At 40.0% G+C, this 17,363-nt stretch overlaps 1 protein-coding gene across 4 annotated transcripts in view; it reads left to right on the top strand.

The window, feature by feature from the left end:
- COL4A5 (collagen type IV alpha 5 chain) overlaps window positions 1-16,094 on the top strand; it is a 72,794-nt gene extending 56,700 nt beyond the window's left edge. For 2 of the 4 annotated variants that reach the window (XM_085546244.1, XM_015860476.2), the window contains exons 38-51: window positions 482-562; window positions 1,124-1,222; window positions 1,764-1,814; window positions 2,715-2,900; window positions 8,442-8,575; window positions 8,978-9,050; window positions 9,195-9,266; window positions 9,581-9,709; window positions 9,959-10,057; window positions 10,368-10,580; window positions 10,888-11,065; window positions 11,611-11,725; window positions 12,082-12,254; window positions 13,359-16,094. In XM_085546244.1, the coding sequence (XP_085402370.1) occupies window positions 482-562; window positions 1,124-1,222; window positions 1,764-1,814; window positions 2,715-2,900; window positions 8,442-8,575; window positions 8,978-9,050; window positions 9,195-9,266; window positions 9,581-9,709; window positions 9,959-10,057; window positions 10,368-10,580; window positions 10,888-11,065; window positions 11,611-11,725; window positions 12,082-12,254; window positions 13,359-13,440 (1,685 nt within the window). In that variant the 3' untranslated portion in view covers window positions 13,441-16,094. Of the gene's footprint in view, window positions 1-481; window positions 563-1,123; window positions 1,223-1,763; window positions 1,815-2,714; window positions 2,901-3,174; window positions 3,283-4,875; window positions 5,023-8,441; window positions 8,576-8,977; window positions 9,051-9,194; window positions 9,267-9,580; window positions 9,710-9,958; window positions 10,058-10,367; window positions 10,581-10,887; window positions 11,066-11,610; window positions 11,726-12,081; window positions 12,255-13,358 lie in introns of those variants that run through there. The other 2 variants (XM_085546245.1, XM_085546246.1) reach the window with 2 other exon arrangements.
- Window positions 16,095-17,363: the final 1,269 nt, after the last annotated feature.

The following is a 17,363-nucleotide window of genomic DNA, read 5'->3' as shown; positions in this document are numbered from 1 at the left end:
TCAGATGATGTTCAGAATAGACACATCCCAACAGGTTTATCATTTTTCCTACCTCCCACTCAGTTAATGCTGTGGGGTTAAAGTCAGGTATAAATACTAAGAAGGCTGAGGAAGAACTGGCCAGCCGTAGTTCATAATGCTTTTGTTTTGTTGTCAACAAGAAATACCTGTCTCTAAAATGGTAATTTCCTAGCAGACTGCCAGACTGACTCTGTTCTTGGCCACTGGCACTCAGCAATTAAGAAGACGGAGTCTTGAAAGTAGCAGTAAGGACAGTCGCACTAGTATATTTTGTTTCTGTACATTCTTTCCTTTATAGTTTATCTCCTCCATCAGCTTTAAATCTGCCAAATGGACATAAATACAATGTCTTGATACAATTAGCTAATTTGGTACTCAGGGCATACCAGACTGTGGTATTTAAAGACCTGCTAAGAAGCCACTTCTGTGCTGTGTTTAATAAAATGTCTGTACTTTACAGGAACACCAGGAATTCCAGGACCAAAAGGTATTGAAGGGCCTCCAGGTAATCCTGGTCTGCCTGGACCACCTGGGCCAGTAGGTGAGCACAAGCAGTGTGACAAATGTCACCTGCTACTGTTAAAAGCATGTGAAGCCATTTCCTTTCTTCTTTTTAATATCATGAAAATGCATCTATACATACATGGGTGCTCAAATACCATTGCACACAGGTCACTGAAATGGAAAAAAGTTTTAACTTTTCACATCTTTTGTCTGCTTTTTTAATTGTATCATCGGCCTCTGAAACAAATAGTTAACTGTCAGTATTTAATAGCTTTGGTTATGTATTCCTGTGGTTGAACATCGTTTTATAGGAAAAAAATCTGGTTTATGCTGAAGAAAAACATTATATTATTTTTAGTCAACTATTTACATGGTCATGGGCATAAAAGCCTTTTCTACGTTGTCAAGGGGAATGGGGGAAAGAGAGAACAAAAGAAAGGAAAGAGGTTTTAATTTTACACCCTTGTAAATTTATGCTACATTCGTACCTTCACATTCAGTTGGGGGCAGGGCATGTTAATTAATTCGTTTGCTTTATTTTACTTTATTTTACTGCAGGCTATGCTTCACTGTGCTCAAGTGTTCTATCTTCTTTTAGGTGATACTGGTCGTCCTGGCCCTCCTGGTCCTCCCGGGGAGAAGGGACAGCCTGGTCGAGATGGTATCCCTGGACCAGCTGGTCAGAAGGGTGAACCAGGTTAGGTATCCTCTGATGTTGTTTTTTGGGCTTTTTTTTGTCTTCTTTGGTATGCATTGTAACATCCTGCTTTTCCTGTTCCATTTTTTTTTTCCTTTAACTATCCATATACCTTCAAACTGCTTCTGTGGTTTCCATCTGATGAATGGTTCACAAAGGATGCTGTCAAGATGCCTGTGAAGCACAGGACTAGAATTCACTTAGCTCTCACATTTTTATTCCCTGACATGGCTGAACACAGGCCCCTGCTCTTGTATTCAGTGGTACCTGTATTGCTTCAGCTCAGGAAGAGAGTGGATAAATGGCATAATGTCTTCCTGAAACACAGAACCCCAACAAGAAATACAAATGTTTTATATGCCAAAATTTGAAAAAGCACATTGTGAGTGGATGGAAATACTTACATTCAAAATATTATGAAAGTCACAGATACATTATGTAACAAAACCTCTGGCTTTGGTGTGGACTTTGCGTATGAATAAGGAAGTAGAGTTTTAGACGAATTGCACTTTCATCATCAACTGAATCTATTTCTTTGCAGGTCTGCCGGGTTTTGGGCGCCCAGGACCTCCAGGGCTTCCAGGATTATCAGGTAGAGTTTGTTGGATGGTTTTTTTTGTCAGGTTTTGTTGGCTTTTGGGGCGGGTTTTGTGGGTTGTTTTTATTTTATTTGGTGTTGTTAAAATGCTCAGTGGAAACTGCATAATAAAAACAGCAAAAACAAAAAACCCAACCCCAACATTATATCTTCTGCAACCAATGAATATAGAAAACAAACAATGCTTTCTTCACAGCAGATCATTTTAAGTTAACCAAGGTAATAAAGATACTCATTACTGACTATTGAATATTGTAAATTAGGAATTATGCAGGCAAAATAAAACCACGTGGGATAATTGAGTCTACTGCATTATGTGGAACTTTGCTGATCTGTCTCAGTAAATAAAGCATTCCTACAACAGATGATAAACAAAGCTGCTTTGAAAATGCGTGCTATATTTTCAAAGGCAACTTCACAGCCTCAGTTGTATTACACTCCTGTAGCATTCCTAAATTCCTCAAACTTACTTGAGAATTTTGCATGCATGTCTTAACTTTCAGTTGTGTCTCTAAAAAAATACTGAAGTTTTAATAATTTTCACAAGATTTCTTTGCAAGTATATAAAGCTCATGAAAGCATTGCTTGTACGTTCATAAGCTCTGAGGATGGTTATAGATTACAGTGTCAGTAAGTAGTAAAATGAACTTGGTAAGATCTTTTAACATTTCAGAAGCTATAGCACATTCTCCTGCTAAAATTATTAGCCCTAATTCTTTTCTGAATTTATTGTATCAATTTTATACTTTCTCACTGCATAAGCAAGGTAAGTTGTGGTCAGACTTGCACCTTCTTTATCAATAGAGGAAGAAATAGCTTTGCAAATTCATAGTTGGAATTTTTCGCATATCAGTGTACAACAGTGTTCATAAATATGGCTGTTTGATTTTACAGGGCAAAAGGGTGAACTGGGGTTACCTGGCCCACCAGGACCCCCTGGACTTCCAGGTCTGAAGGGAGAACCAGGTTTCCAGGGATTCCCTGGCCTACAGGGTCCACCAGGTCCACCAGGGTTACCAGGGCCACCTCTGGAAGGCCCTAAAGGTAGCCCTGGCCCACCAGGTGTTCCAGGAAGACCAGGTATGGGCATGATCCGTATCTATCAAGATTTATCAGTACTTTTGTTTTTTTGCTGATAGGTTATCAGTTTTTAGATGTACTCAGTTTATTTGGATGGATAAGTTCAAGACCCATGGAATAGGTCTTAATTATTTACGGGCAACCAGAGAATTCTGTTGCCAAAAGTACCAGTATTTAAAATTAAAACATCCTCAGTTTCTATTAATTTCTGATACCTGGCAGCAAAAAAATCCAGTGTTTTAATAAATGTGAAATTCTCCGCATGCTGTCACAGAAATCATCTAGCGAGCACGAAACCGACTTTTGAGCACCTGATACCTTTTGCAGTACTGTCACTTGATCAGCAAATGTCATCGCGCACAAAAACCAAAAGTAACAACCCCCATTGTCTTAAGAGTCATGAAAATCAAATTCATGTTAGCATCACAGCATGATCAAATTGGATAGCTGCCTCTTCACCTTCATGTCATGTAACATTGCTCCATTGTGTCATGTGGCTCCCATGGATTCAGTGCACCATCATGCCGTGTTCATCTTTCCATTCCACGTTTGCACTTTGTTCCTGCACCAACTAATTCTGGGAATGAAAAACCTATTGTGCTGAGTTAACATTGCTGAGCGACTTCCTTGCTTGTTTTAGAATCTGATTTTTTTGTCATAGAGTGTTTAATCATGTTAAGATACACTATTCAAATACATAATTGTAACGAGCCTGGCACAGATCTCACCCAGGATTATTGCTGTATCTTAAGTCTAGAGGTACTTTAGCACCAGTAAGACTCATCTCACTTAACATGTTTGATATTCTCCTTAAAGGAGGCAGTACTTTCACACCCAGCTAATGGTTGACTACATAGATAGAAAGCACTAATGGCTTTATTTATTGCCCTCAAACTCTCACCTGAGATTTTTCTGTTGTTCTAATGTTTATTTGGGAAAGTCAGTTTTGAGACAGCGTATTTGTAAAATAGCACGTGTTTCTCACTTCAGATATCAGAGGAGAATATAGTTTTGAAGTAAAGGATTGGAAAGAATTTAACATTCTATAAAAACAAACAAAAAAAAAGTGAACTGTCTAAGCATCTCCTGATGTGTATGTAAGACAAATACTGACTGAGGTTCTGTGCTCTACTGTAGCATTGGTGTTTTGATGAAGCTTCTAGTCCTTGGGTACACTCCTCTGTAATTGAGTGGTTACTGACTCAAATCAGCTGGGGAAGTAAGAGTGGTGCTGGAACATGTTTTGTGCAGTTTTATGAGCATCAAGGGGAAAAAACAACCATTGAGGTTCTGCTCAGCCATGTTCTCTCTCTTTTTCTCTTTCTTTCTCTTATTTCTATTTTTGTTGCATGCAATGTATAAAGTGATGCATTTGTTTCACTCAGTTATGCATGAACTAATGTGGACAAACCAAACTATTATTGCAGTTCTGGTACAATCAGCACTCCAACCTTTTGTTTCAAGCGATAACAGTCTATTGTTGAGCTCTGATTTTTATAACGTTTCAAATAAGGCAGCTAGTCATAAAAGTAGCTGTTTGGCTGTCAAATTACTCACTTTCTAGGGACAAAAATAAAAACAGAAGTTGTATGTATATATTGTCTGTTGTTGACTTCTGGGTTTGTGCTAAGAATAGTAAAAGTGATGAGGTCAAACATGATGAAGCACTGACTCAGCTCAGTTGCCTCAAAACCAAATTTGGATAGATGATGTTGGGAGGCATTTATTCATCAAGGAGAAAATGAAGCCAGTCTCCAGGGCAACGTAACACTGCTGTTATTCCATATGTCAATTTTTCATTGCAATGAATAATAATAGTTTGGTGTTTTGCATACTGTATGTGAAGAAATATTGAGCTAAATCTAAAAAGAAAGGTTTAGTTGAATATGTTAGTTTGTTGATATTTCTAACAGTTTTGATGTTTTTCCCCTTGTTCTAATGATGACCTTGGTGAACTCTGACCCCCTACTCCCAGGTCCCTCAGGTTAGCCCCTTAACTCCAAAATAATAACTTTGCATGAAGATGGAAGTATGTACTTTTTTAGTGTCTGAATGTAGATATGCTGAGTCATTTTTTCTTACATACTTTTTAATTTGAGGGAGAAAAGAACCAAGGCTTTCAAAGCATAGGGCTCCATGTTGTTGTAGGACTGCCTAACACCAGAAGGTCTGCTTTCCCTCTGCTGAAAGTTCACATGGTTCCACATTCACAGTGCTTTTATAGTATCCCAACTGTGAAATTTACTTTAGTGTATTTATTTCCAGAGGAAGTGAAAAGAATATACGCTACCTTACAAAACCATGACATCTCTTTATATTAAAACAAACAAACCAACCAAACAACAGCATATTTTGCTGTCCTCCCCTACCTTTGCTACATAATTGTTTTGTAGATTGGACAAATGACAGTGTTCATTTTCGTAACACCTGCTGCTGATTTTTGGATGCTCTGATGTGATTTACTTTTAGTAAGGTGTTCCTTTCCTACCAAGAGCCTGCATAGGAGCCCATGCAGTTACACAGAAAACATAAATGCTTTATGTTCCCAGCATAGAGCATTTTAACTTTCTAGTGCAGAGGAATCCTTATTTCCATTGCTTCGTTTCACCAGCACATGTTTGGAGGAAATGAGGAAAACTCTTCCTTTACCATGGATTCATTTAACTGAAATGAGGCACACTGGCTTCTCTTACCAATAAGGAGGAGGAGCTGGACTGGTAATTTTCGCAAGCTTTTCTTTAGCAATCAGCACGTAGCACAGGTCAGCTTCTGGGGAGTTTACCTTTTGTACCTAGACTGAAAATGACTTAGTGTATCTACTTCATTATTATTATTAAGTCTTTAAGTTTTGCTATGATGACTTCTATGAAGCAAAGAACTGTCATCAGAATTCAAGAAGAGAAGTCTTTAGTGCACTGTGATAAGCACTGTGGGGTAGTAAATGTGGTAACCCCTGAGGTTTGAAAACTGAAACAAATATCTGGCCTTATGCAGTCACGGAAATAAATAATGCAAAAAATATATATATGGCTTTGCCTTTTAATTAAAACGTGGCCACACAAACAGTAACCGCAGTGTCAAAGAGAATTAGCATCCTGGCTATGCTGAGAGGAACTTACCAATTGCTTCATATTTTGTTCCACTGTGCCCAGACAGCACTCAAATATCAACAAATATGGGAAAAATTTATAAATCATAGCAAAACTTATTTAATAGTGAAAGAAAGTTTATGAGTACTTAACAGCAACAATGAAATGTACATGTTGTTGTTTTTAACAGCTGTATTACAACTAGTATTTAAAATGATTTACCAAATATGTAAGAAATAGTACACCAAGGTAAACCTGATATGTATTTATTGTAGTTTTTAGCTGCAAATCGCATGGTTATACATTGATATACTTAAATCATTTCACTGACATGAAAGATGCAAGTGGCGCAGGAGCTTCAATACATTAATTCAGGAGGAAGACCAGCTTACTTTTAAACAAAAGGATACTGAAGTGATTTTCCTAATGATGTCATCACATGCTGTTTTCCATAATACCTTTTAACAGGCAAATTAGCATCTTGAGGTATTTTTATTAAAAAAATTGATGCCAGCAGTAAATACAACAAATTCTGGTTTTCTAAGTTTTTACTTTTTGCTATCGTATTTTTGTTTATAACACTTGCTACCCTTTTAATCCATGTCAATTCTGGTCACTGTTTTGGGAAATATATACCTCCTTTTCAGTCCTAGGATTTTGTTCACAGATAATTTCCACTCTTACCTGATAAGTAGTGTAAAGCTCTTGTGTCAGTCACACTCCTGCCCTGCCCAAAGCACAATTTACCTCAAACGTAGGCTGTCATTTGCAGTGTACCTTTGTATTTGCCAAGCTCCAGGCCCTGTGAGTGATGAATATTGTCAGTGAAATGGTTTCATAGTGTAAACTGCAATGTGAGTAGGACTAACCAGGCACAGGCCTCAGCTGTAATGTTAAAGCAATAACACATTTAGTAAAGCTTTTAAGTTTGTCATTAAATGAAGAGTGTCAAATTAGTCCTAGTAGAGCCAAGTCACCAGAATAGCTTGTATCTGAAAATACATATCATGTACTCATGTATGCATGCATGTGGATTATATTCTAAATACAAAATATGCTGGTGAAATGGGTTGATGTGTAGTGTATATGCTCTCATCTGTACTATTTCTAACTAGTAATCTTGTTTTGTACTGTGTGATGTCTGACCCTTCTAACATCGATCATTGGGCTTTGGTGAACTCTGATCCTTCCAGGTCCTCCAGGTTAGACTCTTAACTCAGTCACTTTATTTTACTGCGTTGCGTTTGATATAAAAGATGTTTTCCCGTGGTTCTGTAATTATCTTTTTAAGGACTGCAAAGCTGTGTGCTTTTGTTCAGCATGCCTCATGGGAGATGGTAGCCTGTTGATGTTTTGCATGTGTACAATACCAGACCAGTTGAAAAGAACAAAATGAACACAAAAGCCTCTTGCATGACGGGATGTTTTCTGTAGCTGAAACTGCAATGGGATGTGTGTGAAATGCAGTACAAAGTTGCTCCTGTTTTAAAAAGAATTTGGAATTCTTCACTCAGGTTTACATGCAGAAATACAGCTCATCAAGTTTATCCGCTGAATACCGACAATGAGGATTTCAAAGGCCATTTTAAATTCTCAGAGGCTTCAGAAGAATTGAAAATCCAGCAGCACACTGCTATGTGTTATTCATTTGTTGTACTGCAGGGGAGAGTGCTGTAGCACTGTCCTGCAAAGAGATCCTTTTGTTAATCCAATTAGGAGATCTAACATGCAAAGTGTTTTTAGCTGTTGCTGTGTTTGCTTACAGTTTGCTTTGCAATAAGTAACCTTCTGTTTAGATGATAAAGGTGCACTGTCTCATTTTTCAGTGCTCAGAACAGCTCACCTTCATTTAAATCCACTGTTCTGTTTTGGTTTAATGTGGCTGTTGCAAAGAGAAAATATTTAAAGATTGGCTCAGTTCCTCTGTTCGATTTACACAGCATAATTGTACTAAAGACAGACAAACCAGCTGGAAGGTCACTGAATATAAAGTACCTGCAACTCTAATTAGTATTTAGGCAAGACAGAATGAGGGGCTTCCTCCTGCTGAGCAGTCAGTGAATGAGAGATAGGTATTGGAAACAGCAAAAAAGCAGCAATATTTTTGCATTAGCATTTGTTAACAGCACTTAAGAGATGGTGAATGCAATGCAGGACAGCAGAGGGTATATTTGTACCATCTAATTTGGGTTTTCTTTGCTCCTATTAAAAGGTGGCTGTCTGGTCACTGCTTAGTTCCTAACACGGGTGATTTGCACTGCTGCCTAGAAAGACCTGCTTCTCTTCATCAGCTGGATGAGAAGCCTTGCTTCCTGATTTGGGTAGTACAAATAACCCCTCTTTGTTTTTTCTTTAGCTAGGGTGTTTTATTTTGTTTTTACACTGAAGGCACAGTCTTGCGGAGAGCAGTTGACATGTACTGATACGTTTGTATTTGTTCCACGATGTTAAGGTTCACCAGGCCCAGAAGGTCCACGAGGGCCACCAGGCAGTGGGGGACTCAAAGGTGAAAAAGGGAACCCAGGACAACCTGGCCCGCCTGGCCTGACTGGTCAAAAGGGGGACCAAGGACCACCTGGACGCCAGGTAGGACAAGAATTGGGTTTACTTTTAAATGCAATAAAAACTGGACATGTTTAGGTTACATATGCCTTTTATTGTAGTAAAATAAAAACTAGAATATAGTAATGGTTATAATCATAGCAAGATGGAGGGTCGTTTCTTTATCCCCCAGTCCCCAGGCAGGTTTTCTGCATTGTATTGCCATGGGAGCTGGAGTTGCCAATGAAGGGTTCACATTCCAGTGTTCTCTGATGGCACCTGCTTTACCAGGCAGTGAGGAAGCAGAATAGAAGGCAAGGCCTCAGCCCTCTCAAGTGCTGCTTCAAAGATCCAAAATGTACTAATTTATCCTCTACCCACTGTTTTTATCTTCTTTTCTGAAACCACTGAGGAGATGAGTGACTAATATGAATCTGTTGTCTTCAGGGAGATCCTGGTCGTCCTGGTCTCAACGGAATGAAGGGTGACCCCGGTGTTCCAGGTGTTCCAGGATTCCCAGGTATTTAATGAGCATTTCAAGTGAAAACTTCCAGACACAATAGCAGCTCCTCAGGGAGAAAAGAAGCCTGATTTGGGCCACTCTGCAGCACACTTTATAAAATGTGTTCTTTCACTGTGTGACCGTGTTAATTTGATCTTTCAGGTATGAAGGGTCCCACTGGACCTGCAGGACCTGCTGGCCTCACAGGCAGTCAAGGACTGCCAGGCCCACCAGGTAGGAGTCTTGGGTAGCACTACTGTCGCTTTGATCCCTGTTGGTAGAATTTGTTATGAAGCTGTAGAACTGTGTGGATCTCAGCCAGCAATAGAAGTGGTTAAGAGAGCATCTGCACTCCTGCTGTGTTTTATACTCTATATACAGTCTACTTGGATAGACTTCTGCAGGAGCTGTCCTTTAAGATGTCACCAACAGCACAGGGTTTTTCTTTGTACTTATAAAACTTTTGGCTGCTGACTTCGCAGTACCAAAACTGTCTTCAGTGCTCTTTTCCATCCTGGTTTAACTAATACAGAGCTGTTTTCTCTCAGGTCCACCAGGTTTACCAGGTACTATTGGACGAAGCATTGTTGTCAAAGGTGACCCTGGTCCTCCAGGACCTCCAGGATTGCCTGGGTCAAAAGGGCCACCTGGACTGGCAGGACCACAGGGATTGCCAGGTATGGTTCTAGGTTGCTGTGTGAAAATGACTAAATGTAGCTGACTGCATGTGGAAACTTGTGACTGAATTCAGCAAGGGATAAAGAGAACTGTGGGATTGTATCCAGATGTATACATCTGGTTCAATAATCTGTTCTCGTCTAACATATCAGGAAGAAACAACAGATGACCCCAGACAGCTTACACAGCTAATTTCTGTAGTGATGTCTCAAGAGCTTTCAGTTGAATTACCTGCTTGTCTGTTCTAGGTCCAGTTGGTGTTCCTGGTGATCCGGGGCGAGATGGACTCCCTGGTTTTGACGGCCCAGCAGGACGTAAGGGAGAGAGAGGTCTTCCAGGCCAACCAGGTAAGTGTTCATCCCATAAGGACCTACTGGGAAAAGAGATGCTTCACTCTTTCTTTGCTCCAAACACATTTACATTCAGAATACTCCCATGATGCAGGGAAGTTGCACTGTTATAATTAGTTCACAATTTGATCAAGCTTAGAAGAAAAAAATAGTTCAAGGTAGTTTAAGCAAGATGGTATTAGCAGATTTCAGGTTCCTCAGCTAACAAGCACATTAGTCTCTACATCATCCTCCCTTTCAGAGCTATGTTATTCTATATATATTGCTCTTAATAAATACTGTGTTATATTTTCTTTCCTGTGGATAGGTTCACGAGGAATACAGGGACCCCCTGGTCCTGATGGCTTACAAGGCCCGCCTGGGCCTCCTGGAACAGCTTCTGTTGCTCATGGATTCCTTATAACTCGTCACAGCCAGACTAGGGATACACCACAATGTCCACAAGGAACTTCAAGAATATATGATGGATTCTCTCTTTTGTATGTGCAAGGAAATGAGAGAGCACATGGCCAGGACTTGGGTGAGATATTTTGTATGCTCTGTCTTTAAGGGGAAAAGTGTTGTACGTGCTTCTTCAGATGCTCTGGTTTAATGAAGATAAGACTGTCCTGGAGCTTACCTAGATGAGGATGGGGTATGCATGCTAAGATCTACTACGTCCACAATTCAGAATGAAGGACTGTAGACCAAAATTGAGAGTTAAGTTTTCCCCTCACGTGACGTTTTGATAATACGTGCTGAACACTCTCAATTATCCTTCTCAAAAAACTGCTACACAGAATGAAGTGACAACTTGGCGGTCACATGTTATGTATCTTATTCCGTAGGTACTGCTGGGAGCTGTCTTAGACGTTTTAGCACCATGCCTTTCATGTTCTGCAACATCAACAACGTTTGTAATTTTGCATCAAGGAACGACTACTCCTACTGGCTATCAACTCCAGAGCCAATGCCTATGAGCATGGAGCCACTGACTGGGCAGAACATTCAGCCATTCATTAGCCGGTGAGACAAAGAGGGCTTTCAAGTCTCTGTTTTGAATACCTGGATAAAGAAACAGTACATTTCACCATGTATTTCCAATCTGCATGTTGGATATTGTAAGACATGATCTTGTCATGTTTTGCTCTGGGAAATACAAGGAAAAGAGATGGTTTTAAATTGTCTATTGTCTGAAAAGGCCCATCTAAGTGCAGCAGTAATCCTTAGAAGCTGAAAGGCTGTAAGGGCTTTTCTGACCCAAGGAAGTGTGAGTGCAGGGTTACTGTGAGCAGAAAAAAACACAGGAGCCCATAGCTTTAGGATTAAGGCATTTACCTGGGGACTTGGAGCTTCCACTTCTTGTTTCAGGAACTGCTTCTGTGTTTAAGTGGAAATGGGCAGAGTTTGTACACAGAACCACTGTCTTACTGCACTCACAAGATACATGAGAGGTCTAGATTAATAGGACAGACCCTCACAAACTAGCTCTCCCTTTCTCTGTATAATAACTCTTAATAAAACGTACATCTTAATGTCACTTGTTTCTCTGATGCTTCCCCTGTGTCCAGATGTGTTGTGTGTGAAGCTCCTGCTATGGTGATAGCTGTCCACAGTCAGACCATTCAGATTCCTTCGTGTCCTCCAGGCTGGGACTCCCTTTGGATCGGTTACTCATTCATGATGGTAAGAACTGCCTCCTACTCCAGAAGTGACTAATTACCTGTTCATGTCCTCAATCAGCTGCTTTAACACTCTGTTAAAAACTACAGTGGTAGCCATTAGAAAGCCTTTATCTTAAGTTGATAACCATGGCATCCAAGATTCACAACAATTTTCCAGTACACAGACAGAATGGTAACACACTGTTAAGTCCTGCCTTTCTAAGGAGTTATGGAGGTGTCTGACATCACATTATCTCAATATTGTCTCAGCCAAACAGTGGTTCTGTTAGCAATGTTAGCAATGGCATCCTGTGCTATTAATTTCTATTTCCTACTGTAAGTTTTCTGTGTGTGTTTCTTTCCCTCCCACTACCCCAGCACACTAGTGCTGGAGCAGAGGGCTCTGGACAGGCCCTGGCATCACCTGGATCCTGTTTAGAAGAATTCCGCTCAGCTCCATTTATTGAGTGTCATGGTCGTGGCACTTGTAACTACTATGCCAATTCATACAGTTTCTGGCTGGCAACTGTAGAGGTGTCAGAAATGTTCAGGTAAGAAAACCTGTTTTTTCTATATTGCTTTATTCTAAGCTGAAATATTTGGAAACCAAATTTATTCCCAACATCAAAAGAGAGGTGTTTACAGGGAAGTAGGGAAGACTTCAGTTTGTTTTCCCCCTCACAACCAGTTTTGCAAGTGTGTGCTTGGGTTGTGCCTTCTAAATGATGTATAAACTTGTGAGGGCACATTCTGTTTTGCAAGGAGTCAGATTCTTTTTACATCAACTCTTATACGCATTTAGTAGTATTTTCTCTGAATGCTGTCCTACTGTATTGACCATAGTTGGAGTTTAAATGATTTGTTTTGTTTTTTTTCCCTTGCATGCTCTTAATTACTCAAATACTTCAAAAGGAGATTCATGGACACAGAGGGGGACAGGTGTGAGGGGAAATTGGGGACAATCTACATTGCCTAATTCTCAGCCCTAGTGCAGGATCAACTGTACTTAAACCTTTTAAAGCGGATGTTCATATAATCTGTTTTAAAAGCCTTGTGTGAAGGAGGTTTCACACCCTCTCTGGCAAGCATTTTAACCAGTACTCTGCAGAAGGATTAGGACATTAGCTTTTCTGCCTTAAGGATTGCAGCTCCTCCAGGTTTTTCCTATTTTAATTTACCAGCAGAAACAAATGCTATTGTGGTTTTTGAACAAACATCATGAATATTCCCACTGCCACCAACCTGAAAAATGTGGCCTTGTAGTATCGGGCTGGCAATGTGCAGTGTGACACAGCAGTAATTGGGTTTTGTGTAACAACTACACTGTAACATGAAGTAATTATCTCCAAGTCTTCAGGTTAGTTGATTAGTGATAATTCATGGTGAAAACTACCTTCTGCTAACTACTGTGGATCTTTGAACTTTCTACCATTTGCCATCTCCCATAAACACAACTTTATCTACAAAAAAATCGAAGATAGCACTTGACATGTGAACACACATCACATCAATATGTTGTATTACCACCTCTCATTTCCATATCCTTACAGAATAGAAGTAAATCATTTGGTAAATGCATAATTTAAATGTACAGATCTCACCGTAACAGCAACAAAGAAGCTAACCCTTGCCTTACTGTTTTGTCTGTCAACCAGTAAACCTCAGTCAGAGACACTGAAAGCTGGAGACTTGAGGACGCGTATTAGTCGCTGTCAAGTTTGCATGAAGAAGACGTAACGTCTTGAAGGATGTTTTAAAACAGTTGAAAACTCCTGAGATGCACTGTCCTCCAGCTGTAACAATGGTGCTACTGTGCAGAAAGAAAACAAAACACAAATCCAAACTGTTTTAACCATGCAAATTCAAGCGTACCTCACTCGTGCCAAGCTAAGGGTTGGTTTGGTGCGTATTTGACAACGGGACTAAGATGAGATGGAAGAATCGACCTCCTGGAAACGGTGAAGACACTCGTGGTTCACAAAGGATCAGAAGATGAATTTTTCATTTTTCTCCCTGTACCAAAACGGCACCTTTTTGATCAGTCAAGAGAATAAAGAAAAACACGACGCACTGAGTATGTTTAAAGTAACAAGACTGCAGTTTTGAAGAACATTTTTCATGGTGCTACTAACCCTACTGTATCCCAGGTTTTTAATATGAAATTTTAAGCTTATTTCTCTGTAAGTAATGAAATGTGTATATTGTGTAAACACCTTTTTAGCTGAAACTTTCAGTCATTTAGAAACAAACCAGGCTCGGATATAAAAATGCTTACGTCTAAAATGAAAACACACAGCAGTATTTTATTACAAAATTTGTGGTACAGAGAGAATTTACAACTCTTACACCAATTTATTCATTCAACGTTTCATTTCCTCGGTTGCCAACCTGTCGTATTTGGGGAAATGCACAATTATTCCGAAGTCATTTTGATCAGGGCTTTAAATGTTGATGCTCCCAGTGGTTTTGGTTGTGTTCAGAGATCCCCCATCCACTTGAAAAGTTTGTTGGTTTATTTTCCTTATCTTTAAATCACGTGAAGATCTGTGAAACAACCGGCCACATGCCTGTATCCTTCTGGTCTGAAAAAAGCCACATTCACACATTAGTTGTATTTGGTATAGTTCAACAAAAGCTGCTCCTTGGGAATATCCAGTTATCAAAGCATGTAAGATGATGCTTACGTGAAGCCTTTCTTTACTCTGAAGTGAAGTCATTCGTATTATCCAAAATAGTGTACGTGCTAAGAAACGCTAAAATAAAGTGTAAACTGGTGGAAACCGATCTTATCCTATTTACAATTTAATCTTTTTGATCATATGTGAATTTATAAGCATCCACAATGTATTTACAATATATAGCAACTCCTGTGTATGTACAGCTCACGTAAGGCCCTTAAAGATGGTGCATGCAGTTCCTTGTTTCTGATGTCGTTCTGTAAGAATCCTACTGTGCATGTCTTAGTGTGTCACTATTTGTGCAATAGCTGAAAAGTGATCACTTTTTGTATGCGTAACTGCCCATGATTGTTCTGCTTTTATGGTCAGTGCTGCTTCACTCACACTAATGTATAAACAGCTCCCTGGCCAAAGCAAGATTGTTTTTCAAAATGACCATAATATAACATTTTTATTGTATATTGTCACCTCCTCTATCTATCAATACAACATGATTTGTGAATTAACATAGAGCTTTATACAGGTGAAGTGTATTTGTTTATTTTGACTGCTGTTAATAATTTATCTGCTCATGGCTGTTCACCCTTTCCTTTCAGTTTGTCCTTGTAACCGTGGAACATCAGAAATCTCCTTTTATGCATATTTGACAAAGACATAGGACTGGTGATTAACCCAGGTGGCAGTGGTGAGATTGGTGCTGATTTCAAAAGTCTTCAGGTATGAAACAGGTTATTTAGTTTAAAATGAAAAGATACGAATAGCTTTATCCTTTTTGCATTAGTGCAGTTATGTCGGTAGAGAGCAGCCTGTTCAGCAACATGCATCCTTCAACCCATTTCATTTTGATTTGCTGATGCATATAAACAGAACCTGTTGCTACCTCCAAGTCAATAACTCTTTACCAAGCTAAAATAAAGAGTCTTTTTTACTGTAAGCCCATATCTTTTACTACTTGCTCCTCCCTCAGCAGCCTAAAAGGAACGCGGGAGCCTATTCCTAGCCCCCAGAAAGCAGAATAGAGGCTAAAGTCCAGGAGCACCCAGGGTAAAGAGCTCATCCAGCCCTCACACGGGTCTTTACCAACTCTACCTGTCTTGCTTACCAGCAAGAAGCTGTGTTCACATATGGGGATCTAGGAAAGGGCAGAGCGTGTTTGTTCTTAGTACTGTATCCATGGTGCTTCTTTCTAAGACTGGGCCTCTTTTGCAGCACGCACAGCAAAACTCACTGAACAGTGACAAGACAGGAGTTACAATTCCAATCTAACATAGATAGCACACAGAGCAGCTTGTTGTGTGGCAGCAAAGTAGTTCCCAAACCTGTGGAATGACCACAGAAAAGCAGATACGCTTCTGACAGGTATGTTCTCATGAACTTTAATCAACTCAAGAGTTTTTCTTTGTTTCTCGGGTTTTTTTCTTGGTTAAAAGTAGGATAGAGAGGAAGGAGCATCTTTTAACTGAGACACACAGTAGGGACTAAAAAGATACTGCACCTTAGAGCAGGCAAACCACCTGACCTGTATTAGATCTGAGATTCTCTTCTATAAAAGCAAGCACGGTTATTATTTTATCCCACTTCTTGACTGCTTAGACTGTAAGCTCTTTGGGGCAGAGACATGTCTATGTGCAACACTGGGGGGGCGTCAAATGTTGACTGGGGCCTCTAGGTGCTATCCATCAGTATATGATATTAAACTACAGGTAAAAACTCGTTTGCAAATGTATTATTATTACTTTAAGTGTAAAAAAAAAACAAAAACAACCCTGTTTGGACCATATACAGTCTTCAGCCTAAATATGATCTGGATCAGCCTCACCTACAGTTAGGTTGTTTGTTTTTTTTTCCTGAAGTGTGATTTGTTTTTAACTGAAGTTTTCATTTCCCTGGCTACTTATGTAAAACTTACTTTAGTTCATCTTAAGCAGGAAATAACACAGCTGCATTTATAAGCTGTCTGGGGGAAAAGACAAGCATTGTAGCCACTCGAGGGCACTATACAGCTTTGAAAGAAAGCTAAAGTAGAAAGAGGACTGAATTCCCGGAGGTGCCTGCATCAGCAAGGACTTACATTAAAGCTTGCTAGAAGGGGGTGTGCATTGCCCCTCCTTGCTCATTGCCCAGTCTTTTGGAAGCTTCTTGCAGAACACAGTTCAAGAAGACGTGCTGCCAGATGCTTGTTAGTTAAAAGAGGCCATTTTCCAAACGAATACGAGTTTGCAAATCCTAATAACAATATCACAGAATCACAGACTCAAGCATGCAGGTTTTTGTCCTGTGCCATAGAGGCCAGACCCCTATAGTGACAGATTTCTCACCTCAATGGATAGAGGAAGTACCAGTTTTATAGACTTTAGAACCTGGAAGCGATTTATTGATCTTGCAAGATACCAAAGCCCAGGTTCCAAAGTTCTATTTTTCTATCCAGGTTCTGTGCATGGTAGTATATGCTCTGTGTATTTTGTAGACTTTGCTAATGGTGCAGTAGCGCCATTGTAGGGACAGCAAGGCAGTTGCTTTACAAGAGCGAGGAGTACATTGCTCTGGGCACCATTACATGTTTGTAAGTACTTCTTCCCAGTGAAGTTACCCTTCAGACAGTTCAGCACTGTGGTCAGACACGGGATATTTCTGCTGCTGCGGCTGCTTCCACTGCGCTTTGTGCAAGAGACAGCAGTAACTTCCTCCTCCCAGGGAAGGCTATTGACAAAAAGCAGGACGCTTGCCAGTGACAGGCAGGAGCAGTAATTAGCTCAGGGGAGTAGTAGCAGCGTTGCTACATTTTAAAGCACAGGACAAGTATCTTGAGTTCTTTGCTTTAGAAGGAAAGATTATTAGCTCAACCCATTTGCAGCAGACTGGTGACCAATGCCTAAGAAACAGCCCCAACTGGCAACCAAGTCAGGAGTAACTGGTTATTAAAGCAGGCAAACTGCTGGCTCCACCGGAGGTGCTCACTATAGCTCAGGGGTGGAGTGCACA

The sequence above is a fragment of the Coturnix japonica genome, chromosome 4 (genome assembly GCF_054131305.1).
Source record: "Coturnix japonica strain WE chromosome 4, WE-NBRP24, whole genome shotgun sequence".
NCBI classification, from domain to species: domain Eukaryota; kingdom Metazoa; phylum Chordata; class Aves; order Galliformes; family Phasianidae; genus Coturnix; species Coturnix japonica.
Note: the sequence above shows the minus strand (reverse complement) of the source record. Positions and strands in the feature narration are given on the sequence as shown.